Source organism: Protopterus annectens, chromosome 11.part0 (assembly GCF_019279795.1).
Source record: "Protopterus annectens isolate FY-2018-M chromosome 11.part0, PAN1.0, whole genome shotgun sequence".
Taxonomy (NCBI): Eukaryota; Metazoa; Chordata; order Ceratodontiformes; family Protopteridae; genus Protopterus; species Protopterus annectens.
In genome coordinates, this window is record NC_056745.1 from 1,223,164,001 (window position 1) to 1,223,191,655 (window position 27,655).

Here is a 27,655-nt window from a genome sequence, read left to right on the forward strand (position 1 = left end):
CATTCCTCCTTTCAGTAAACCCAGCATTTGACAAAGAATGTTATCAATAAAAAAGAGACAGCAGTATGTAAATTCTCCCATGAAAGTGAGCATTTGACAGAGTGAACTGTTTCTATGTATGTATGCATATCTATATATCTATCTATATCCATATATATATATATATATATATATATATATATATATATATATATATATATATATATATATATATATATATAGGGGATCTTTACTCATATATATACATAAAGAGAGAGAGAGAGAGAAAGGGATGGGGTAGGAGGCCAGACCACAGACATTTCAGTCCAGTATATTTAGCCAAACTGCATTGCCTAACATCAGACAACAGGTTTTGCCACATAATCTACAGTAAAGATAGTTCAGTAGTTTTTATGTGATATCAGAGAGTTGTGTGCTAACAGCTCCAAGTTTCATATCTCACTATAACCCTTAATTTTGTGTCTGTGTTTCATAACGGATTTTGCCAGTGCAGAAAATGTTTAATAAACCTCAACTGAGCAGTGTGTGTGTGGATCCTTTCCTTGCAGATTTATCCCTCGCCATGCAGATGAATTGGAACTCGATGTCGATGACCCACTCTTTGTAGAAGAGGAAGAAGATGATTACTGGTACAGAGGCTACAACATGAGGACAGGAGAGAGAGGCATATTTCCAGCTTTCTATGCTCATGAAGTTATGAGCCCAACGAAAGAGCTTACTGGTATGGATATTTATAATTTATAAGAATTGCTCTTTTACACACACACACACACACACACACACACACACACACACACACACACACACACACACACACACACACACACACACTTGCATCTAACAAATATGTTTTTTATGGATGTGATTGACTGTATGCAGCTAATTTATAGGTTCTTTCAGTTTGTGGTCAGTTGTAAGAAAATCTCAAAAGTTCTTAAGAACTATATTTCCAAGAAAGGATATACTCTCTGGGATTCAGAAGGGGCTATCTCCAGTCGTAAGCTCCAACATGGGAAGCCAACCACTGGCATATGCACTTTCTAATTCAGAGACAGACCTACAGAAGTAATTCTAAATGATCAGTAGAGTTAACATAGTAGGTGGTCTCCACAGCCCTGCTAAATGCTAATGAGGCATTCTGGGGAGTGGCTAAAGCTAATTAAGCCACGTTCTCTCCCATGTAAATGTCTGTTGCAAGGGAGATACACTGTGCAAATTAGAATTGACAGCTGTGTTAATGAACATGACCAAAATGCTTCATTCCTCCATCACAGTCAATGGCAGAGGTCATGTTAAAGGTAAAATCAGATAAGAGGCAGAATAGATGTAATGGTGGTGGAGGTGTGAGTATGTGTATGCATGTGTATGTGTCTTTGTGCATGTGAATGAGTGCTTGTCTGCTTTGGTGGTCACAGCAAGGGAGTTGATAGTTTGGAGGGAGTTTGTGTGTGTGTGTGTGTGTGTGTGTGTGTGTGTGTGTGTGTGTGTGTGTGTGTGTGTGTGTGTGTGTGTGCGTGTGTACGTGTGTGCGTGTGTGTGTGTATGTGTGTGTGTATCTGGGTGAATGTATGATGGGTGAGTGTATCCATGAGAGTGTGTGTGTGTGTGTGTGGGGGGGGGGTAAGTATGCTGAATGTCTATTTGCATGGGAATGTCTGTGAGATTTTGTGTGTGTGTGTGTGTGTGTGTGTGTGTGTGTGTGTGTGTGTGTGTGTGTGTGCGTGTGGAAAGTGCTGTTCAGCACTGGAGGTAGTTGCTATTGATTCAGAATCATGCAAATTAGCCAATAATGAGGTATTTTGCTTTGCAGCTAAACATTTCTCTGAATTTCATTTTACACAGTTATGTAAACTGCGTCTTTTGGCCACTACAGTTTATGCTTGGTCTGGGATTCTTTCTGAATCCCAACAACTGTTTGTGTAAGAAATCCAATAACAGGATCTTGATCAAAAAGAAGACTGGAGTTCCAGGACATGATTTTATTTACCTGTTTAAATTCATTTAAGCAGGAATAGTCCACTGAGACCATAAAACCATTATCAGGACTTTGCCAAACCACAAGTCAGAAACAAGCTGAATTATAGATTTTATTTCCAAATAATTTACAATAACTCATAAGTGTCTCCCATCATCAGTGCTGGTATATTAAGTAAAGAAAATGATGATGTGTGAGGCAGAGAAGGGAATGAAAAAAATATTTCCCCATGTGTTGAAGTTTTTTTAATGTCATAGGTGGGGTAGTCGTGTCTATAGTCTGTCTTGTGAACATGAAAAGTGAACACTTTCATCTTTAGCATGAATGGTGATTTTGCCCAGTAAGAGCAGAATCCTTGAAAAAACGTATCTGAAAGTGACAACAATCATTTTTGGTTAAATTAGTAATGTTGCAGAAGTTAAAGTGCATTCCTCAGTGTGGTTGTTGCTGAGAGCAGAATTTTTTCCAGCACAGTGTTACTACATCCAAGTTTCTGATGTGTGAATGGTAAGTGTACATTTGAGCCAACAAAGAACATTACTGCACTCAGAGGGATATATGCTTGCTATACTAGAAGCCATTTAAAGGCTTCTAATGTATTCCTGCATCTTTTGTTTCACATTTAAAATATACAAACTATAGTTTATCAGGTTAGCAACAGGGGAGTTTGACATAAATATAAAATTCTACTCCCCTAAGGTGGATCATAATCTGGAAATTGGAGAATAGCTATAAAACTCCTGATTTATACCCCTGTTTCCCAAAATTAAATGCAGGCTAGAAAACTTAGAGGAATATGAAGTATCACAAAACATTGTTGTCTTCTTATAGTCCTGCATTATAAATAACAAGTACTGAGCTTTTAAAATTTAGTGTAGAAGTTAATTTTGTAAAACCACTGTGAATTATAGGTTCATAGGTAGGTACTAGGCTATTGGCCCTAGGGCCTATATAAGCCTAGCCAAAGGTACCCTGGCTTTCGCCACCCAAGAAAATTATTTTCCTGTGCCACTGTCGAGCAGAGCCACAGAAGTGATCCCCGGGGTGAATTTCCTATCTCCCATCCAATCATCAAGATTTTTCTTGAACAGTGCTAATGAGGAGCTTTGTTTGATATAGATAGGTAGTTTGTTCCAGAGTATGGGAAGTCTCTGGGACAGGAATCTATCTCTCCAGCATGTTCTGTTTATTGTGGTGACGAGGTTTAGGTCCCTAGAGCATGTAGCTCGTTGGGATTGGGATTTCTTTAAGTGGAGCATGTCTAAAAGCTCTGGGTTTGACATAGCTTTGTGTGTTAGGCAGAGATCACCTCTGAGTAGGCAGTATACAATGGAGTAAAGCTGTAGTTTTTTGAGACGGTCTGCATAGGGCATCTGTTTGAGGCCAGTAATCCTCTTTGTGAGGTATTTCTGTGGCCTTTCCAGTTGTTGTAGATGTCTTGTGAGGTACATACCAAAAGGGGCATTGTACTCTATAATGGGTCTAATGAGTGACGAGTAGAGGGGAACAATTACCTCTTTTTTCCTGGATGAGAAACCTTTTGTGATGAGGTGTGCCACATAGAAGTGTAATATTATATATCAGAGATAATAAAATTACTTGGTTTTGATCCAACAAACAGTAGATAACACACACGAGACTATCTAATGAAATGGCTACACTCTGCATTTTGGTTGGCAATGTTAAAAGCTGTGGTAATGTTCTCCAAATTAAGCATACTGTCATAAATTTTACAGTTTTCAAGACGTTCATCCCATTTCATGTTTTTGCCCTGCTCAATTAAAAGAAATGAATAAAGTTTCAGCTGCTGTCTAGAAGGTTATTTCAAACAGCAGCTTTGGAATCATATTTTAGGAAGTAATTGCAGAATGTCACTGCTACTGATCTTCGTGTTTCACTGTTGCAGTCCTCATATATGGGGTTATGTGGCTCCCGGTAGCCCTCAGTCAGCCCGAATACCAGAGTCCTTGGTATATGACGTCGGCTGCCGCCGGTTGCAAAACTGATGTCAGAACGTCAGGTATAAAGGGAAGCAGCAGACACCATTTCCTCAGTCTTTCTTGCCACGGAGCCTGAAGCAGATGCAATTTGCACTAGTGCCGGTTGGCTGTTTACCTTTGTTTTGCTTTCCAACTACCAAGTTGAAGACGCCTTCAGATAAGTTACCCCATTCTGGATCCTCTTTTCTTGCTTTAACGAATGTCAGATAAAGTTAATAACTGTCTTGCCTGTGGAAAACAGATTCCGCACCGTGATTTCCATTGCTATTGTATAACTTGTTTGGGCCTTGAGCACTACATCCCTAACTGCGATCTCTGTGCTTCCTTTAACCCGCGTGCCATACACTGTAGAGCTAAGAATTTGTATAAGCATTTTGGAGTCTGGCCTAAGTTTGTCAGGCTTCTTCTGGTCTCCTGACTTTGAATATACCTAGGAAATGCAAAGACAAGGACCGCAACAGGCCTAGGGTTAAATCTGCCGACGATGCACTGGTGAAATTGGTTGTCAGCACAGCGGTAGTCAGTGAGGCGCTTTTGCAGCCTTTGCAGTCCACAGATTTTCAGCCGCAAGCCTCTGTCAAGACCTTTAAGGAGTCCCCTATGCTGCAGGCTGCTATTTCGTCTTCAGACCCTCCGCCTGTCGCCACCTCAGATGGGTCCGGAGCTGCTTTGCAGGCATCGGCTTCTGACGCCTCTTCTTTTCGACATGAGACCAGAACCAGACCAACTACTTTAGTTCAGACTTCTGCAGTTGCTAGGCCTCCCGAGTCCCTCCGGATTGCTAGTAAACCTTCCAGCCGCAAACCTACTCACAAGCAGGCATCGGCCTCCCCTCCTGTGCCTTGGTCCCAGTTTATAAAGATGGCTGGTGATCTTCTTTCCCTGATCAAGGGCTCTCACCCCCCTTCAAAGAGGGCTAGGGAATTATCTCCTGATGTTTTGTCTGTCTCAGATTTTGAGATTTCCAGTATGTCTGCTGGTGAGGAAGGACATTCTCAACTTTTTTCTGGCGTTGAGAATTCTGATGCTGAGGACTCTGTCCCTTCTGCCTCCCCTCCAGAAGATTTTTCCTTTGGGGATACTTTGAATAACTTTAGGGAGCATTTTAAATGGGAATACAGAATTTTCCACAGTCTAAGAAAAGAATCAGGGAATTTTTGGATTTGCCTCAGCATAAGCCTCTGGCTATACCTCCAGTTTTGGAAGTTGTAGATGATGTTTTCATGGAAAATTCTGTAACTCCTAATTCTGTTCCTCCTGCCCCCAGAAAACCGGATAGGTATTATAGGGTTCCTGAATCTCAATTCCTTTTTAAAAGCTCTACTGCTGATCCAGAAATTATTTCTCAAGGCCTCAAGGGTGTTAAGGCAACTATTGCTAAAAACCCTGTGCCTTCTGATAAGGAGTCTAGAGCCTTGGACAGGTGGGGTAAAAAAGTCTATACCTCTACAACTCTTGCCATTAGATCCATGAATTGTCTTTTTCACATGCTTAAGTATCAGCAGCATACTTTGGAGGCTATTAAGGCTGAACTTGGAGATATTCCTTCCATGACAGAGAACAAAGATTTACAAGGCTTACTGAATTCTGCCACTTTAGTTAATAAGCATTCACTTCATTGTGGTTTTGACACTTTGGAGGCTTCCTGCAGAGCAGCAGCCACTGGTTCTGTAATTAGAAAGCATGGTTGGCTCAGGGAGCAGCCTCTTTCTGAACCTGTTAAGTCTAAATTTCTGGATGTTCCTTTGCACAAGGACAATTGTTTTGGTAATAAGGCTGAGGAGGTACTGAACAAGTTGGAGGATAAGGCAAAATCTATGCAAGCTGTAAAAGATTTCCTTCAGGTTCTGCCTCCTCGGTTTAGTAGGCATTATCCTTCCAAGAATTGATCTTTCCCTGATCCTGGCAAGCAGGGTTGCTCTAGGCCTAGGGATTTCAGATCTTCCAGAGGGAAGCCTTCTGCCCCTCAATGGGCTAAGCAATGGCATTCTTCTTCTGCTAAATTGGGGAGTTCTAAGCCAGCTCCACAAAGCAAACATTCTCAATGACTTTGGCCTTATTGTGCCTACCTCTGCGGGCCCTGGGTTTCCTTTGGGAGGGAAGGTTAGCCAAGTTTGCAGAGGTATGGTCTACCATCACAGATGACAAATGGGTGCTCAATATAGTAAACCAAGGTTACAAGTTTTACTTTCACACCTTCCCTGTTTTGCAAGGGTACCCAGACATACCCAGAACTCTCAGGGCAGAGGTACAAACTCACATTTCTTCCTTACTGACTATGGGGGCTATAGAGCCCATTCCTGCAAATCAGGCAGGCCTAGGTTTTTATTCAAGACTTTTTCTGGTACCCAAGAAAGGGGGCACCTGGTGCCCTATTCTGGATCTGTCTATTCTAAACAATTTTCTGGTGATTCACAAATTCAAGATGCTCACCCTTCAACACTTACTACAATGCTGGACAAGGATTCATGGCTGGTAACTTTGATCTCAAGGTGGCTTATCTGCACATCCCAATAAGGGAAAGTTGCAGGCAGTTCCTTCGCTTCAGGGCTGGGGAGCAACACATTCAATTCTCTGCATTGCCCTTTGGCTTATCTACTGCTCCCAGAGTTTTTACCAAGTGCCTGGCTCCAGCCATTGCCTTTTGCAGTCGGAGAAACATTCATATTTATCTTTACCTGGATGACTATCGCATTCAAGCAAACTCCCCAGAACAACTTGAAAAGGATTTGGATTTTGTGAAGAACACTCTCACCTCTTTGGGTTACATTCTCAATGAAAAGAAGTCAAAGTTGGTTCCTACAAGGGAGATTGTTTTCCTGGGAGCGGGTCTGAATACAGCCACCCAGATGGAATTCCTCCCTCAATAGAAGCAAGAAGATCTTTCCACTTACTTCATGAACTTGGCAAGCATGACCCAGCTCTCTGCAAGGCAATTCCTGCAAGCACTGGGGTTCATGGCTTCATGTATTTTGATGATCCCATATGCAAGGCTGCATATGTGAAAACTTCAATGGTACCTCAAGAATCTTTGGTGTCAACACACACAGGACTTAGACTTGATTCTTCCCCTGATTCCCTGTCTGCAAATGGAGTTCCTCTGGTGGGCAACAGCATGTTCTCAGAACAACAGTCTGCCTTTCCGCCCACCGCCTGCCAGCCAGACTCTCACCACAGATGCCTCAGATGTTGCATGGGGGGCTCATCTGGAAGGCAGGGGCATACAGAGGACTTGGAGCAACCAGCAGATTCATCTGCACATAGACTTAAAAGAATTGATGGCAGTGCAGCAGGCCTTGCTGGTTTTCAAGGACCTACTCTTCCCTGGATCTCTGCTGATCAGGACAGACAATACTACAGTCATGTGGTACATCAACAAGCAAGGGGGGGGGGGGCTCACTCTTACCCCTTGTGCAGACAAAGCATGAGACTATGGTCCATAGCAGCATCCATGGGCTTACATCTAATAGCCCAGTATCTCCCAGGGAGGCTAAACTCCTTGGCGGATCATTTGAGCAGACATGTTCTAGATCCTCACGAGTGGCAACTGAACAAGGACATTTTCCATCACATCACTCATCATTGGGGCACCCCACAAGTGGATCTTTTCTCCTCTCACACCTATCATCTCCTTCCAACCTTTTGCACTAGGGAGTTTCACAACAAAGCTTGATGGGTGGACGCGTTGTCCTTCACATGGACAGATCTCTCAGTTTATGCATTCCCTCCTCTGCCTCTTCTTCCCAGAGTGCTGCTAAAGATAAGGGATGAAAAACCAAAGGCGATTCTGATAGCTCCAGATTCTCAGGCAGCATAGGTATCCCCTCCTTCACAGCCTTTCACAGGCTCAGTCTTGGCATCTTCCCCTGGTACCAGATCTGTTGGTTCAGGGAGGGGGAAAGTTCCTTCATCCTCAACTTCAAACTCTGCATTTAACTGCCTGGCTAATACTTTAAATCTTTCCCAGCAGGTGGTTGAAGTTCTTCATGAGGCCAAGAGGCCTAGCACCAGAAAATTCTATGCAGATAAATGGAAGGGATTTTGCTCTTGGATGCAGGCTAAAGGAAAAGAGTCTTCCCAGCCTTTTCTTTCCCTCATTCTTGATTATCTAGCAGGACTGCTTAATGGTGGACTTTCCTTTTCTTTAATCAAAATTCATGCTTTAGCAATTTCGGCTCATTGTTCTTTTGTGCAACCCATTTTTTTCTCACCCCTTGATGAAACAGTTCCTGAGGGGAGTTAGTAATCTTAGACCTCCCAGAAGAGCTCCTACTCCTGCTTGGGATCTTAATTTTGTCCTGGAAAAACTTACTCTGCCTCTTTTTGAACCAGCTGCCTCTGCAGATTTGAAGTTTCTATCCTGGAAGACTACTTTCCTTTTAGCTATTACTTCAGCTAGAAGGGTAATCTGAGCTGCAAGCCTTAATGGCAGTAGAACCTTTCATTATTTTTCATTCAGATTGAGTTTCTCTGAAAATGAATCCCTCCTTTATGCCTAAGGTAGTTTCCAGTTTAACCCTTAACCAGTCTATTCACTTGACTACATTTTTCAACAATCCCCAAAATAAAAGGGAAAGGATTCTGCACTCTCTTGATGTGCATAGACAGCTGAGATTTTACTTAGACAGGACTAAATCCTTTTGAAAATCTGAACAGTTGTTGGTTAGTTTTGCTCCTGGGGCTCAGGGTAAAGCTATTTCAAAACAAAACATCTCCAAATGGATTGCTCATTGTATTCACTTTTGTTACCTGCAGCATGGGAAGGTTCCCCCTCAGGGTATTAGGACCCATTCTACTAGAGCAGCCTCGACCTCTGCAGCCTTTCTGACAGGTGTGCCTACTAAGGACATTCTAGAAGCAGCTACTTGGTCTTCTGTCCATACTTTCACAAAGCATTACAATCTACCTTTGTTCTCTAAATCCAGGGCTGGTTTTGGCTCTGCAGTTTTGCAGGCCCTTCTTACCAACCCTTAATCTGTGATCCTTCCTCCCCCTTTGTCTTCTTCCTGGGCTTTGGGAACCAACCCATGTGTTAGGACTGCAACAGTGAAACATGAAGAACATAGTACAGTTTTTTACCATAAATGTAGATGTTAGAGTGTTTTCACTGCTGCAGTCCTGGTTTCCTACTCTCCATTCCCCCTTTTTTCCTAAGGCACAGACTATATACATTTTTATTTTTTGTATGAAATGTGTCCAGGGTGCTTCCTTCCTGGGTTAGCCTTCTTTTGGGGGCTCCTGACAGTTAAGGCAAGAGAAACTGAAGAAATGGCATCTGCTGCCTCCCTTTATACCTGATGTTCTGACATCAGTTTTACAACCGGCGGCAGCCCACATCATATACCAAGGACTCTGGTATTCGGGCCGACTGAGGGCTACCGGGAGCCGGATAACCCCATATGTGAGGACTGCAACAGTGAATTCACTCGAATATCTACATTTATGGTAAGTGTACACAACTATACTTTCACAAGACAGATCCCACCAATAGTTGGTGAACTGAAAATGTGATGTCAAGTATTATCACACAGTTATTAAAGTTCAAGTTTGGTCACATTGTGGTCAGAAGGTAAAAGCAATCAGGTACACTAAGAATGGAAAATGTTTAATGTAGGAATGGAATGTATAGTGAAAAAAATGCTGAACATTAACACTGCAGTGTAAAACTTGAATAAACATATATGGACAATGAGTAGAAAGGCATAAACTAAATGAATTTATATGTAATATGCATTCATAATGTGTATGTTTGTGTGTGTGTGTGTGTGTGTGTGTGTGTGTGTGTGTGTGTAGGATATGAAATATCAATAGATTTTGATAGTGTAAAGAGTTTTCTTTACACAAACATTATTTCCTATGGTAATTATTATTAGATGTGGTATGTGTGCATTTCATTGAATAATCTGTTATAATGTAACATCTTTGTTTTGGGGTACTTTTTAATGGGTTATCCATCAAGTTACAAGTAAGTAAATAGCATTCAGAAATACAGATGTAATCCATTTTGTCAGTAACTGTCTCTACTTTGCACTGTTCAGGAGTAGAAGTCTTTCTTGATTACTGTTTTCCAAAAATGAAAAGATGTATATAAAAAAAGTAAAAAATAAATAGATAAATAAAAAGTTAAATGTAAGGACTAGAGCTCTTCTAATTCTGTAATATAATCCTTCTGATAAAAGCATTGCCAAAAGCATTGCTTATGGCAGCATGATGTTAATTCAGCTGACCTGAGACAAATTCAGCCACCAGTCAATTAATAGCTTTTAATTTAGACCTCACTCTGAGGAAGAAACACTATACTGTATGCAGTATTGATGTCATGTGTATTTATTTATTTATTTGCATTTGTTTACCGGGAAAGTTTGAATCGGTCATAAGTGCCAATTTTCAGCAGAGGCTCAGGGAGAAAAGCTCCGGGTTCATAGAAATGAAATGCAAAAAGAAGAAATAATTATTAAATAATTAAAAAATATCTGACAACAGTTACTAAAATAGTCCAGTTTGGACAGAAATCATGGTTTCAATATGAGTTGCTGCATGTGAACAGAAGAACACAACACAAAGCAATATATAAATAGCAATCACTTTTATATTTATACTAACCCCTTAAGGACATCAAGTTTTTCAGCTACATAGCTTCTGAATGTCCATGACTTTTTTACTTTCCAAGTCTTTGTGGTTACATTCAGGCCAATAAAGCCAAACTAGACTAGCTGTGGATATGCATGTTTCAGCCTTTTTATTGACCTCAGTAAAAAATGTTTACATATATTCCATAGGCCTCCATTACAGGAGGTTTAAGGTATCGCACAGTGAAAACTCTAGCTTGGCTAGGTTTTTCTTACAGTTTTTATACTTAATGGTTTGTCTATATGACCTTTTTACCCTTTTCTTATATATAATAGATATAAGTAGCAAGGTGTGCAGGGATACAGCCCCCAAGTCAAGGGATGCATCATGTTGTAGCATCCCTAGAAGAAAAAAAAAAACAGAAAACACTTTAAACCATATAGAAGATTTCTGCATGTGTTGTTTTTTTAGTGAGAATAACTGTTTTTTAAAGTGTTGGGACTCACAATATCAGATATTACACTTCCAACAGGGTACTATTTGTATTATATGGTTTACTTCTTATTTCCATTGCAGTTTTACTAGTACCCGTGGCCCAGATCACAGCTGAAAAGGGTCCATAGTTCACTTCACCCACTCACTTAACACATGCAAGACATACCTGTATATATATTTAGTAGCAGATGACAGGATAATTATACCTAGGGGTATAAAGTACATAAAAAGAACTCATATACTTATGCACTTTGTGGTATGCAGTGCCAGAAAGCACTTTCAAATGAATGGCATCCTCTAAATAAAGTTCAACCCCGGTACATATCAGAGTGCAGCTTTCAAATACACTGTGATAGCTCATTTGCTTCTTGTACTCCCTGTGTCATTGTGGAGGCTATCCTCTTTGTTAATAAGGATACCTTCTTTATATTCTGAATGTTTATCTCCATATATACTTGCCCCATAGTTTGTGCCATGCTTTGAGTAGTGAAGTATACAACCCACCTCTTGGAATCAAAGCCAGGTTAGTTGTAGTAGTAAGCTTTGGTCAGTGTCTTGCCTTGAGAATAAATTGTTCTTAAATTCAGCCCATTATTCCGCAAATCAGACAATTTTACTTAAATACATTATGAACATGATATATTTTCCCAGGAGATTATTAACAGCATTATGTACATGACAGAATTTTGGAATTCTGAGATGTGAGTGGACTAGGTATTAATGGGTAAAGTGAAGATACATGTTCTTTGAAAAGAGGGGTTGTATCTGATCTTTCACAGATGGATGAATGCAGTAAAATGATTTCAAAATATGGAAGTCAGTTCTAAAAGAAGCTGGAAATGCCATGTTGAAATATATAACCTACCTGGAAGGAACAATGCAGTCAGCAGGAGAGCTGGAGTATAGGAACTGGGCAAGCCATACTCAAAGCCTTTGAAAATTGGCGAACTTGGGAAGAATAATCAACATGGGTCAACAAATACTTAAGACCTAACATAATCAAATAAATACCTATGTGTCACTCTGCATTCATGACCCGGCTGCTGCACATTACATTTTCAGGGAAATTTGCGTACCTGCCTTGATGTCTTAACAAAGAAAGGTTTGCGAATATCTTTGTACAAATGTTTCTGTGTTTTGTCAAGATCTGTTTATTTCCTACATGTGTCTGCTGTTGGATTTTTGCTGTTTGGCTACCAGCTTATTTGGTACCTCAGCCTAGGGTAAACACATACAAGGATTTTTGTTAAGCTGCATGATTCTGAGCACAGATAGGCTATCATTTTATGTTAAAGTGTTAAGCATAGTAAAGGGTAAAACACATCTGTAGCTTAATAAATCTGGCTTTTTAACTTCAGTGCATTGTTTAAGGCATGTGTGTTATTGTCTATGAATTATTTGGTGTACTGAAACATTCTTTTTGCAGGGAAAATATGTATGTCACCTGCAGCACACTGATAAAGGTAGGTTTGCATATTATCATTGTAGAGATGGTTAGATGTTTTTCTGTTTTACCTGGGTGCCTGTAGTAGCATCCAATTTGCATCAGCTGTGGCATTTTTTTACAGGAAAACAAATTATCTGTAAGTCTTCCACAGTGTTTAATGTTAGATTTAAACAACCATTATTACATAAATGCTCTATAACATTTAGCATGCAGATTAAAATAATTATTTGCATGTGGCAAAAATAAACCATTAAGTTGGCAAAGGAAGAGAAGATTTTTCAAATAGGATTGCTTTTCTTCTGTAAATGTATGTGTTAATTTAACTCAAAATATTCTTTTTAATAAGAAATTCAAACACTTAAATAAAACTGATTCATATGATTATCATCTAAAATACTTTTACTGCCTGCAATCCTAATTAACAGTATTTAGAGGTAAAATTACTTGCTTCATCAGTAGTTATCAAAATGTACCTATCCTTCCATCAAAAACTTTTCCTTTTCAGTAGCAAATAGGAAGAATCCCAAATATAAGAATGCAATGTAATAACACATTGCTGCATACAAGCATCAGATACTCTTAACTACCCCTTCTGTGAAGGAACGTTCAGCTTGTCTGGAGGTTTTCTAATAATTTAAGTTTCTTTGGGAGACAATAGAATAGAGACACAGTTTGCTCTTTATCCTTTAAAAAAATCATCTGCTTTTGCATTAAAAGCCTTAATTCAGTCACTCCCCTCATTTATCTGTTATATGCTCTTAGAAAGAGTTTAGTTGTAACAATTTATAGTCATTACTGTCTGCAAGTCATTTTATACACAAACAATATGCTGTGTCTTCCTCAAAATAACTTCATTGTCCCCTTATAATAATAATGCTTAATAAATCTGGGATATGCTGCCACAGCCTTAAGGTCTGCAAGTCTTTCTTTCTTAAAGTGGACATAGATGCTTTTTTAACTTGACTCTTGAATGTCATTCCTAATGACTTTCTTTAAAATTAATAATGTCTGCTTTGTAAATGGTGACATGCATTGTCGACCTTAATTTTAGAGTTTATTCTGGATTGTCTTTTAGGGGCGGCCACGGTGGTGCAGTGGTTAGCATTGCCACCTCACAGCAAGAGGTTCTCCGGTTCGATCCTCGACTGGGGTGCCTTCTGTGCGGAGTCTGCATGTCCTCCCTGTGGTCGCGTGGGTTTCCTCCGGGTGCTCCGGTTTCCTCCCACATCCCTAAAGACATGCTGCAGGTGGATTGGACACTCTAAATTGGCCCTAGGTGTGCGTGTGTGTGTGCCTTCTATGGAAGGTTGGGCGCTGGGCTGGCAACTCAACACTGTAAAACTCCACTGCCAATCAATGTGCGGACATGGTGATCCGCTGTGGCGACCCCTAACCGGGATAAAGCCAGAAGAAGAAGATTCTGGATTGTTTCTTGTACAGATGAACTGATATCCACTAACATATGAAGTATATATCTTTTCTTTAGATGCCTTAAAGTCACATAATGAAAAATGAACAGAAGAGACTCCCTGTTGTAATTACGAGACATATTTGAGTTTGAGTCCTGAAACTAAGGAAAAACAGATGAATTTCATGAGAGCAGTGAATGTTAACAACTGTTGTTCTACTTTAAAGATTTTTTTTGCAGGAGACAAGCCCCCTGTACCCCCTGGTGTAGGAACTTTAGACCCCACAGCCCCATCACTTATATATACTAACTTCAAGACTGCCATACCTCAGACCAAAGAAAATACTGCAAGACACACAGCAATCTCACACTTAGTATATGTAAGCCTCAAATTTCGCACATTCAGTTTTGCTACTCCAGGGCTCACACTTATGAGTTGGTACTGATGTATGCTAATGGCTGTATAATGAGATGCCATGTGCTAATGATGCAAAACCCCCCACAGGCACAGGATAATCTGACCGTGCTTAACATTTCATGTCCTCCACGCATTGACATTATGAACTGGTACTGTGTTGATAGGTCACTACACAAGAAATTGTGGAAACGTGTCAGCCTCATCTACAGCCCTGTGGAAGTCATGATGTATGTACTACAGGGAATACTAAGGTATGTGTTTTTATGTATATTAGCTATAGTCACCATTAAGTGATGTACTGGGGATACAGTAAGGATAATTTCAGGCATCTGCCTTGAGAATACTCCATCAGTTCCTCAATGTCATGCTTCAACATGTGGGGGAACCTATGTGGTTCCCCCATATCCTAGAGGAGAGAGCTAATGCCATGGAGGATTTCTATGCCATATCCAGTTTCCCCAAATTACTGAGAGCCATAGACTCTACCTATATTGAAATAAAGGCCCCACCTGGACAACTGGAAGGAGGTATGTGAACTGCACAGGATAATCAGTCCATCAGCTGCCAGGTGGTTTGTAATGCAAAGAATATCATCTACAGTGTGTGTGTGTGTGTGTGTGTGTGTGTGTGTGTGTGTGTGTGTGTGTGTGTGTGTGTGTGTGTAGTTGTCATGACCCTCTCATAGCATACCTGTGACATGTATGAATGGTTTGAGAGAGATGACTGCCCACGGGAGAATTTTGTCGGTAATATGGGAAATGCCCTGGAGTCCTGACTTATGACAGTGAGAAGAAATCCACAAAATCAAATAAACCATAGGTAAATACAAATACAATCACAATTAGAAACATTACTGAATGTAAGTGCTGAAGGCACACTTCCTTTATCTGACTATCTGGTGGTGCCCTAAAATCTAACCCTATCACATGTGCAAAAATACTGTCCATGTGTGCAGTGCAACACAATATTATAGGTTTATAGGTTCACAAGTGTTTACTAGGCTAATAACCACAAGGGCCTTTTTAAGCCCAGCCATGCATCCCAAATCTCTGGTAACCTTGATAAGTGTAAGCCAGAGCTTGGGAGATGAAACATTTACAAGCAGGGGCCTGGGAGATGAACCATTTACAAGCTGCCTGTATCCATTAGAAACATGGGTGTCAAACTAGGAATGAATTTCCTGTTCCCCATCCAGTTGTCTAAGTTACACTTTAATTGGGTTAGGGAGGAACTTTGCTTTGCATGGATAGGGAGCCTGTTCCAGAGATGGGATAGTCTCTGGGATACATACCTGTCTCTCCAGCAGGTCCTATTTATATCACAGGGAAGGTTTAAGTCTGTAGAATGGGTAATTCTCATGCTATTTACTTTTTGGATATGCAGGAGTTCCATCAGAGTGAGGTCTGACAATACCTTGTATACCAGGCATAGATCTCCCCTCAACAACCTGTAGGAGACAGAATACATGGATAGGGTCTGAGGTGGTCTGCAGAGGACATGTTACCTATGCCCTGTATTCTTTTATTAAGGAACTTCTGTGGATGTTCCAATTGTGGATGTTCCAATTGTTGGATTTGCCTGGTTAGGTATATACCAAAGAAAGAACTGTATTCCATTATAGGTCTGATGAATCCTGAATACAGTGGAAACAATGACTTCCTTGAACCTAGATGCCATACTATTCTTTATAAGTTGCACAACATAGAATGATTTCCTCACTGCTGTAGACACATGATGGTCAAAAGCTAAATTACTGTCTATGTCTATGTATGTCCTCAAGTCTCTGACTACTGGGTCAACTCTTAGGGGTGTGTTGTCAATGTGACAGTTACCAGGGGTGGATGACTTCCCAAAGGAGTCTGGTGGACCCCAGCCATAAACAAACTCTACAACAAAAGGAGAAAGCTACTACAAGATAGAGCAAAATCCTTAAAAGGTAAGACACCGCTGATCACTATAAGTAAAAAGCTAAGAGCTCTCATAAAATCATCCAAAGCTAATTTTGAGAAAAAAATAGCTAAGGACTCTAAAGACAACCATAAGGCATTCTTTAGCTATGTCAGAAACCTAGGAGGAAACTCCCAGATATGCTCAGAATTAGTTCAAAATGATGTGAAGATTACTGATCCTACAGACATTGCCAACATACTGGCTGACAGGTTCAGTGCAAACTTCTCCCCCTCCCCTAAAGGAGAGATATCTATACCAAATGATTGTAGCCCCCAAACATCTCTAACGCCCAGGTGAGAACTGCTCTCTCCAAGGCAAAGAACACAGCATCCATGGGACCTGATGGTGTCCCCGGCTGTGTGCTCCATGAACTCAACGAGGAATTAAACCCACAGTTAGGACAGCTGTTTAATCTTAGTCTCACCTCCGGATCGCACTCCAGGAGTGGCACAGTGACTGTGGTCCCACTCCACAAAGGCGGTGCCTCCACCGACTCTGGAAATTACCGTCCCATTAGCTTGACAAGCCTTATCTGCAAAGCCATGGAGAGGATCATAATGGATCTCATAAATAAAGACATAGGGAACTTGCAGACTTTGGATCCAACCCAGTTTGGCTTTGTCAAAGGCAGATCATGCCTTTTAAACTTGGTTGACTTTTTGAAACAGTCACCAAGGCCATTGACGAGGAAAGGCAGTCCATACAGCCTACCTAGACCTGGCGAAGGCTTTTGATACAATACCTCACTCGGGTATCATTGAAAAACTCATCAACTTAAATGTAAACCCATACATTACAAGATGGGTTGCAAACTGGCTGAGTGACAGAACCCACAGGGTCAGAGTTGCTGGCGCCATGTCAGACTCAAAGCCTGTCACAAGTGGTGTCCCACAGGGCTCAGTCCTGGGCCCACTCTTGTTTGGCATCTACTTTTCTGAAGTACAAGCAAACACAGGAGGGTTATGGCTGACAAAGTTTGCAGATGACTGCAAACTGGGCGCCGTAGTTGAAAACACATCCAACACAGATATCCTTCAGAAGGGTCTCACAGAAACGGATAACTGGTGCCAGAGCCATGGCCTAAAGTTAAATGCCAAGAAATGCATAGTCATACCCTTCGGGAAAAATAAGATTACCCCTAGCTACCATATAGGTGGCAATCCCCTGAACACAGAAGAAGTTATTAGAGACCTGGGAACCCAGGTTGACAGTTGCCTTTCATTCGACACTCATATTGCTAAATTAGTTAGGAAGACCTTCTACATTGCCCACCTTATCATGAAGGGATTCACATCTAGATCAAGGGAAGTCATAGTCTCCCTATACTCATCACTCATCAGACCAATGATCAAGTACAATGCCCCATTCGGAATGTATCTGACCCGACACTTGCAGCAGCTGGAGAGGCCACAAAAGTTCCTCACCAAAAGGATAAAGGGTCTCAAAAATCTGTCTTATGCTGCCCGACTGAAAGAACTCCAGTTATATTCAGTTGCTTACCGCTTGCTCAGAGGTGACCTATGCCTGACATACAAGGCCATGTCAAACCCAGATTTGATGAACATGCTTCATCTCAAAAAATCTAGATCCCTCAGAGCCACAAGGGCGGGAGACTTAAACCTCGACACGGTTATTAATAGGACGTGCTGGAGGGATAGATTCATCACCCAAAGACTCCCTATGCTGTGGAACAAAATCCCAGTTTATGTGAGGCAGAGCACCTCGCTGGCCTTGTTCAAGAGGAATCTTGACCAATGGATGGGAGATCGCAGATACACCCCAGGGGTTACCTCAGTGTCACTGCTCGACAGAGGCACAGCAAAATAATGGGCATAGTTTCTCCAAACTAAAGGGGTGGCGTAAGCCACAAAACTATGGGCTAGGCTTATAAATGCCCTCGGGCAGATAGCCTAGTATGAACCTATGAACCTATGAACCTATTATGTATTTTTTGGCATTTAGTTTTAGTCCATGGCTCTGGCACCAACTATTTGTCTGTGTCACCCCTTCCTGGAGAACATTTGTGATAGTGGGTGATTCAAAGACAATTCCTAATTTGCAATCATCTGCAAATTTAGTCTGCCAGAGGCCAATGATGTTGGGCTTGACTTCAGAGAAATAAATGCCAAAAAGGAGCGGTCCCAGGACCGAACCCTGAGGGACTTTACTTGTCACTGGCCTCTTTGTAGAGGTAAACTTCATAATTTTCTATGATGCTTTGTAACTCATTTTTCCAGTGTTTTTCAGCCACTTCAGTACCATAATGTTTGCACAATCCCCAGTGCCACAGTCTTGACACATTATTATGCCTTTCAGTATACAGTCCTTCTGCCATTAATATATCACAACCAGCAATGAGGTGTGCGACTGTTTCCAATTTGGTTTTACAAAACCTACATTTGTCCATTTCTCCCACATGTTCAATGGACTTTGTAAAGCAGCGTTTACGTAGCCCACTGTCTTGGGTCACCGATATTAACCTTTAATCTCTTGGTTTTAATTTGCCTCTCCTTAACCATTCCTGCATTCGGTCCAGACGTTTTCTATACTTGCAACTATATTTATGCATTTTCCACATTTCTTGCCTTCTCATCTGGTCCTTCACCTTATATTCTTTTTTTTTCTGGCACATTCAGTTGCTGCCTGATTTTTATCTAATACTTCTCTTCTGCAGTCATCTCCCCTCTCTGTGAAGTGTGCTCGCTGTAAGCTGTTTAAACATCTTGGGCTGCAGGTGCAGCCCCCACCCTCCAAACTTGAATAAGTACTATTACTGAAGTGCAATTCCAGTGAAAATATTACAAAGGCTTCTCTGCAAGCACGGCTTTTCTTCAAATTAAACAAAATCTGTTTAAACATCTTGGGCTGCAGGTGCACCCCCCCCCCCACATTCCAAACTTCAATAAGTACTATTGCTGAAGTGCAATTCCTGTGAAAATATTACAAAGGCTTCTCTGCAAGCCACGCTTTTCTTCAAATTAAACGCAATGTATGTCTTAACTTTCAACATAAAGACTTAATGCATTTATATAATGAGGTTTTTTGTTGTTTAAAGTGTGCACACTTGCAGACACATGTCTAGCTAGCCCAGTTTTCCTAGCTCCAATCCTGTAAGACCCCATTTCAGACTCTAGTTGATGACACACTGGTGGATTCTGTACCTTTCTCTGAGTAACAAGGCAAAGTTTTAAATTTTTATCTATGGCTTTTACATCCAACTGTGCCTTTTTCCCCAGTTTCATCTGTGACCAGTCAATATTAGACTGTTTTTGCCTGGCAATAGCTATCCACTTCCAAACTAAACTGCACTACCCCAGAATTAGTAACACCATAAATAATTAACTTGTGTTAGTTTAGTTCCCCCCTTGAACTGTACTGCCATTTACTTAACTGCAGTTCATCTATTCTCTTGGTACTCTCTCCATATCACTTGTCTACAGTTTGAATCAATTGATTGTTTGTTTTTGTTTGAATTGCCCATCCTCCAGAATCTGGCTGAGAGACCTGTCAATCACTCACACAGGACTCCTCCTGCAATTAGTCCCTACCATCCTCCCCAACTAGGAATGCATAGGACAGAAGTTATATAAGGGCCTGTATTCTCTGTTACCTGATTGTTTTCCAGCCCACAACCCCTCCTAAGAGCAGCTAACAGGTCTCTGCCCGCTTCGCTCCCCACCCTGCCCCCAATTCCCACCCACCCCCAATGGTCCTAACTTTATTAGAAGAACAACCCCCTCCCATCATTTTTACCACCAACCACAACACTACTCCTAACTCTAAATCCACCATCTTCCCACTACTACCCCTCCTATTCTGCTAACATGAATAAGTATACCATACTTGTACTCTTTGCATACCCTCTCCTTGCATATCTTACATCTTGCCAAAACTCCATTATACCCCCACTCAACTATTTCTATTGTACAACTATTCACACCATCACTCATGACTCACCATCACTCTGCTCCTCTCCCACCAACTCAAGAACCATCACTATGCATCCCCCACATATTCTATCAACTAAATTACTCAAACTAAATGCATCCCTACAAGTTAACAAAATAACCCTCCCACCACATCTGTTATGGACTGCACCCAATTATAAAGTTTCCCTAAAATGCAAACTCTTTCACAAACTGATAAAACTAATAACCTTATGCATATCAAAACTTGCCCTCAGTGGAGACATCCACCCCAACCCTGACCCCTCCATCTCCAACCCCACTTCTAATAATCAGACTAACAACCACAACATCTCCCAAATCCCAGCCAATAGAAAACCAAATGACCTCCTTCTGCTAAACCTAAATATCAGAAGTATAACCAACAAAGTCCACGAACTCCATGCCACCATAGAGTTGTACTCCCCGGATATAATCATCCTGACAGAAACCTGGCTAAAACCTCACATTACCAGTGAGCAAATCCTCCCTAATGGTTACAACATACTAAGACTAGACAGACTAAACAAGAAAGGAAGTGGTATAGCTATAATATTTAAACAGCATCTAAACATCCAGATCCTAAACTCATCAGCTCCCCAAATTGCCAGTGAAGAAATAATATATACCAACCTGAAAATAAACCAAAATAAAACCATCAACATAATAAGATGCTACTTCCCACCTGGCCAAAATATCCCTCCCCTAGAAAACCTCCTCAGCTGGACTACCCACCATCTCCACCAAGAGACCATAATTTTAGGTGACTTCAATATTGATTGGCAATCCTGTTGCAGCAACCATCCAACCGAGCATCTAAACCTTCATGGTTTCACCCAACTATTCCAGTCACCAACCAGAATAAATAAAAACTCCAGCAAGCACACTACCCTGGATTGGATACTAGTCAGCAAGATTCCCCAGTCCTATATAGCAGGCTGCCTATCAGATAGCCTCAGTGATCATTCCCCAACATTCCTACTCAAAAAAACACTTATACAAAGTTAAACTTGTTATCTACCATCAAATACATAAAAAACTACACTTTAACCCAATCACATTCATCTCATCCTTCAAGGAATGTAACTGGCACCCTCTAAATTACCTCAGCCTAGATGGTGCAGTCCAATTTTTCAATAATATCTTCCTAAGCATCCTAAAAAAACACATCCCCATAAGACTTACAAGAACCAAAGCCCAACCCTCCCCATGGCTACAGAAAACCACTAGGTCAGAAATGAAAAACAGAGATAAAGCCTGGGAACACTGGCACAAAACCAAAACCCCCTCAGCTAGACAGAAATTCCTAGAACTACGCAATAGAGTCAAAAAGGTAATAAATCAGGACAAAATCCAACACTACCAGTCTGCCCTCAACTCCTCCAAACACAACCTCAAACAATTCTTGACCTCCATAAACTCCATCCTCCACCCAAGTAAAATCAATACCCCTACACCTAACATTCCTCACTCCTCAGAAAATATTGCTACCTCATTCAACACACACTTCACACAAACTGTACTATCACTAGCTAGACAACACTACCCCCCCTCCCCTACACCCCATGCCTTCACCCAGTAATCTCCCCACACTCTTCTCATTTTGTCCCATTCCTACCTATAACATAAGAAAACTCTTAACTAAACTTAAACCCACAACATTAGCAGCAGACAACCTCCCAAGTGAATTCCTACAAATTGCAGCTGACACCCTAGCCTACCCAGTATCCATCTTGATTAACCGATCTCTATCAGAATGCTACGTCCCTACACATTGGAAAATATCACACATAATTCCCCTTCACAAAGGCAGCCCCTCCACAAAACTAAATAACTACTGCCCCATAGCGATTCTATCTCCACTCTCCAAAATACTAGAGAGATGCGTTCACTCTCAAATCTCAGACTACCCCCTTACTAACAACCTCCTTTCTAATACTCAACATGGTTTCCGACCAAACCATAGCACCACCACTGCCTTGCTCTCTTTTACTAACACTATCCTTCACCATAAAAACAATGGTCATCTCTCCTGTGCTACTTTCCTAGACCTATCTAAAGCATTTCACATGGTCCCACACAAACAACTCATCTCTATACTCAGTATCCTATCCAGCTCTCAATCAGTCATCAACTGGTTTCAGAGTTACCTGTCTGACCACCCGCAATCCATTGTTTGGCAAAATTACATATCTCCCCAACTACCTGTCTGTATTGGTGTTCCTCAAGGATCTATCCTTGGACCCCTACTCTTCTCTATTGTCACTAGTAATCTAGCCTCTGCCACCAAACATGGCCACACTCATACAATATGCAGATGACTCAACCATCATCTGCTCAGCCCAGTCCCTACCCGAACTGCAAAAAGTCACACAGGATGCCTTTTCCTCTATTGAAACTTGGCTATCCGATGCCCAGTTAATACTCAACCCAAACAAAACTAAACTCCTCATCTTTGAACCCACCAAACATACTCAAAACAACTCTCACTTTAACATCACAGCAAAAGACAGCACCACTATCCACCCAACAGATCTCACTAAATTGCTAGGAGTTGAAATAGACAACAATCTCAAATTTGACATTCACATATCCATGACCATAAAAAAAGTCCACAAAAAACTAGGAGCCTTATACAGAAATAAGCAACTCCTCACCAAAGCAGCTAGAATTTCAGTTGCAAATTCGCAGCTTATCTCCACCCTACTTTATGCCTCTCCAATATATACCAACCTAAGGCAATGCAATCTAAATAAACTCGAGACCTGCTACAACAAAACTGCCAAATTTGCCACCGGGGCATCCTACCGCAGTCACCACTGTCTCTCACTTACTGAACTAGGCTGGCTAGAACTCCCTCACCTCCTTCAATGGTATCAACTCGCACTCACCCACAAACTGGTAAACCATCCTCTAAAGGTTCCATCCCTCCAGTATCTACTCCAACCCTATCTCACCACCAGACTACTACGATCCAGCAACAAAAATCAATTATAGGTTACTAGAGCCAATAACACTGCTGGAGAAGCACTATTCTCCAGTGCTATAGCCAAATTATGGAACACCCTCCCCCCACAATAATCTCTGTACCATCATGCACCCACTTCAAAGCTTTACTTAAAGCGCACCTAAAAACATGCTGGCTATGCCCTTGTAACTCTCCCCTCTAACTTCTCCCACTCCATCTACCCTCTGCCTCTCTTCCACCCCACAAACTACCTTTGATTACAGCAAGCTCTGATACTTCCATGCCTATCTACTTATTATATGGCATTAACTTCTTATATAACAATTGTTAATATCTGCTATGACTTTGTGGATGGAACAATTTCTAGTTATCTACTGAATGTGTTATGTTTTTCATCTGTAACTATGTTTGTAGTATTTTAATTGCTAGGATTTTTCATCTGTAACTATGTCTGTAATATTTTAATTTGTGGAGCTTTTCTCCACGGGCCTCTGCTGAAAATGGACCTGCATCCAGATGGACATTCCAGGTCAACAAATGTAAATAAATAAATAAATACATTCTGGTTTGATTTTCATTCCTGCTTGATGCCAATATGTCTCTGCTAGATTAAGCAGAGAAGTCATCTTAGATTTATTCTCCTCGAGTTTCAAAACTTTCACTATGTTTGGGTCTTGTGAGGTCAGCAGATATGTGTGGAGTCCCACGATTGCAGATCTATACATATAATCAGTTTCAAGGAGGCCCGTCCCTCCTTTGGAACAGGGAATATATAATCCTGGTATGCACTGATTTTTATAAATCATTTGGTGAGCATGAAGCATCCTTCTTGTTTTCCTATCTAATTTATCCAACACATTCTGTGGCCAGTAAATCACTCCAAAACTGTAAGTTAGGACAGGAAGAGCAAATTGGTTTATAGTTTGGATTTTGTTCCTAGATGCCAATGCTGTTTTTAGGATTAATTTAAGTTTTCTAAAGTATTCCTTACTAAGTTTTATTCACATTTGTTCTTGTTTTATTGTTGCTCCTTCATCACTTTCCAAATATTTATACACTCCCTCTTGCTCAAGTTGTTTTATATCACATTCTTGTCCCAAACTGATGTTTTCTTGGTGCTGCAGTTTTCCTGCTTTAAAGGTTGCTTTTGCACATTTATCAAGACCAAATGACATTCTTATATCATCTAGTTTTGGCAACTTGCAGTTGTGCTTTCAGTTCCTCATCTGATGAGCTATACAGTTTTAAATCATTGACAAAGAGAAAATGAGGTCTTTAACACTTTATTTTCTAGGAGCTAAATTATAGCCATGACCTAAGGTGTTAAGTAGACAGCTTAATGGGTTAAAGGCAAGGCAGAATAGCAGCGGTGACAGAGAGTCATCCTGGAATACCCCCCTCTGAATTTTTATCCCTGGGATAATAAATTGTCCTTCATCCTGGCTTAATTGCAAAGTGGTCCGCCTCTGTTTCATGGTCACTGTAATGTAGTTGATCAGTGTTGGGTGTATGTTATAAATTTTTAAGCACTCTTTTATTCATGAATGTGGTATGCTATCAAATTTTTTTTGTAGTCACTCCATGCCATACTTAAATTCTTCTCCTTTTTACAGTCCTCCACTTTGGCTTTATTTAACAACAAATGATCCTTTGTTCCATATGACTTTCTTTAATTGCCCTTTTGTTCTACTGTCATAATTGAGTTTCCTTCTAAATGACTATAAACTCTGTCGGCATCAGTTACCATGTATGTTTATACATCACCAGGAGGCAAGTTATTGGTCTACAATTTAAGGGTAGCTTGCAGGTTCACTCTTAAGTAGGAGCATTGTTTTTCCTGTTGTTAGCCAGGGTGGTGTCTGTTTGGGGTGCGCTCAGTATAGGTGGCTCAATTTACAATAAACTCTTGCACACAACTGTGTATTGTCTTTATGGTTGCAGTCATAGCTAAAGAATGCCTTGTAGTTGTCCTTGGCCTAGGAGGCCAAAGTTACCTCAAATTTGGCTTTGGTAGACTTTATTTTTCTGCGGAGTTGTTAGTTTGGTTTCATGAGAGTGCTTTTATCCTGATGGGTGCTGCACCTCCTAGTTTTTGCCATGATTTTCTTCCTTCTGTTATACAGCTTATTAATGGTGTAATTCCACCAGGGTGGCTTGTTTGTTGTTAGTTCTGTACTTCTTCCTGGTTGGTACAGCTGCCTCTGTGCAGCTATTAACATGCTTGTATAGGGTTTCTGTTAACAGTTCTGTGTAGGCAGCAGCGTTCTGAGAGTTTGTGGGGGCTTGAAATTTTGCCAGATTATCACTTAATAGTAGGAAGTTAGCCTTAGATAAATTCCTGAATATTCCAGGGTTAGCTGAAGTTCCGGGTTTTATTTTTACTTCAAAGGAGACTATTTTGTGGTCTGACCTTATTAGAGAAGACATTACACTAGGGGGTGTGCAACACTCTCCCATATTATCGAGGACCAGATCCAATATTGTTGCACCCCTTGTTGGTGTATTGACAGTCTGGCCCAGGGAGTTTGTGTTTACAAAATCCAGGAATCCCTGTGCCTGTATGTTTGATGTCGTGTATGATTCCTGGTTAATAGAGGGGTAATTAAAGTCTCCCACAATATGGTATAGAGTTGAATGATGTGTTTCCAATAAGTTTAAACACATGGTATGGGTTTCCTGGGTCATAGAGGGGGACCTATAGCTTGCAAGGAAGTGGTACTGGATTTTGCTTGTGGTGATTTAGGTTCATAGGTGTTTACTAGGCTAATGACCATAAGGCCTTTTTAAGCCTAGCCATGCATCCCAAATATCTGACAAGTTCTGATATACTTGATAAGTGTAAGCATGGACCTGGGAGATGAACCATTTACAGGTTACCTGTTTGCATTAGAGACATAGGTGCCAAACCAGGGATGAATTTACAGTTTCCCATCCAATTGTCCAAGTTGCGGTTGAATTGGGTTAGGGAGGAACGCTGCTTCACATGGATGGGAAGCCTGTTCCGTAGATGGGGTAGTCTCTGGGATACCTACCTATCTCTCCAGCAGGTCCTATTTATATCACAGCCAAGGTTTAAGTCTTTAGAAGTGGTAATTCTGGTACTGTTTGTTTTGTGGATATGCATGAGGACCATCAGAGTGGGGTCTAATAATGCCTTGTATGCCAGGCATAGATCTCCCCTCAACAGTCTGTAAGAGACAGAATACAAGGATAGGGACTTGAGGTTGTCTGCACAGGACATGTTGCTTATGCCCTGTATTCTTTTAGTGAGGAACCTCTGTGGATGTTCCAATTGTTGTTGGATATGCCTAGTTAGGTATATACCAAAGGGGGCATTGTACTCAATGGCAGGTCTGATGAATGCTGAATACAGTGGAACAATGAATTCCTTGGAACTAAATGCCATACCTTTGCTTATAAGCTGTACAACATAGAATGATTTCCTCACCACTGTAGACTCGTGATGATCAAAGGCTAGATTACGATCTATGTATGTCCCTAAGTCCCTGACTGCTGGGTCAAATCTAAGGGGTGTGTTGTCAGTATGATAGTTACCAGGGATTGGAGAAGTCCCAAAGGATACTATTGTGCATTTCTTGGCATTTAGTTTTAGTCCATGCTCTGACCCCAGTTATTTGTCCATGTCAGCCCCTTCGGGAGAACATGTGTGTCAGTGTGAGATGTAATGACAGCTCCTAATTTGCAATCATCTGCAAACTTATTCAGCCAGAGACCACTAATATTGGCTTTGACTTCTGAGAAGTAAATGCCAAAAAGGAGCAGTCCAAGGACTGATCCTTGAGAGACTCCAGTTGTGACTGGCCTCTTTGTAGAGGTGGACTCCCCAATTCTAACATCCTGGGTCCTATCTGTGAGCCAGTTGGCTATCCACCAGCTAATATACGGGTTTGTATCTAACCTCTTGAGTTTGCCAATAATGCCAGAGTGTGGTATTGTGTCAAATGTCTTGGCCAGGTCAAGGTAGGCAGGTATTTTATATAGTGAAAACTGAACGCAAACTTAGGAGAAGAATATATGAACATCTATATGAAGTACAAAATAGAAAATGTACAAACACCCTATATAAACACAAAATGAATGTACCAATGCACATTTTTTATTCTTTGTACTGGAAAGAGTGAATAGAGAAAAATAGAGGTGGGTTATAGGAAGAGACTATAGAGTACAAACAACTTTGGTGGCAGCTATCCCTAGAGGCTAGTAGAAAACCAGGGTTAAATGACCACATCTCCATTAGTTCATTATTGAAATTAAGAGCAGCAAAATTGTGACAGGATGGAAACATTATGAATTGTTGGTGGATATATTAAATTTATGCTTCCATCTGTTCTTACCTTGGAGAAGTCATTTTTGTTCCTAGTTTCACCACTAGAGGGAACCAATGTTATGTAGAATATACTGAGTAGCACTCAGGATGATTTTAAACATTTTAATATGGTTTTATATATATTTATTCATA

At 40.9% G+C, this 27,655-nt stretch overlaps 1 protein-coding gene across 3 annotated transcripts in view; it reads left to right on the plus strand.

Moving 5' to 3' along the window:
- MAPK8IP2 (mitogen-activated protein kinase 8 interacting protein 2) overlaps nucleotides 1-27,655 on the plus strand; it is a 788,562-nt gene that overhangs the window by 663,574 nt on the left and 97,333 nt on the right. For all 3 annotated transcript variants that reach the window (XM_044088602.1, XM_044088603.1, XM_044088604.1), the window contains one exon: nucleotides 549-721. In XM_044088602.1, coding sequence (XP_043944537.1) covers nucleotides 549-721 — 173 coding nt within the window. The remainder of the gene's footprint in view (nucleotides 1-548; nucleotides 722-27,655) is intronic.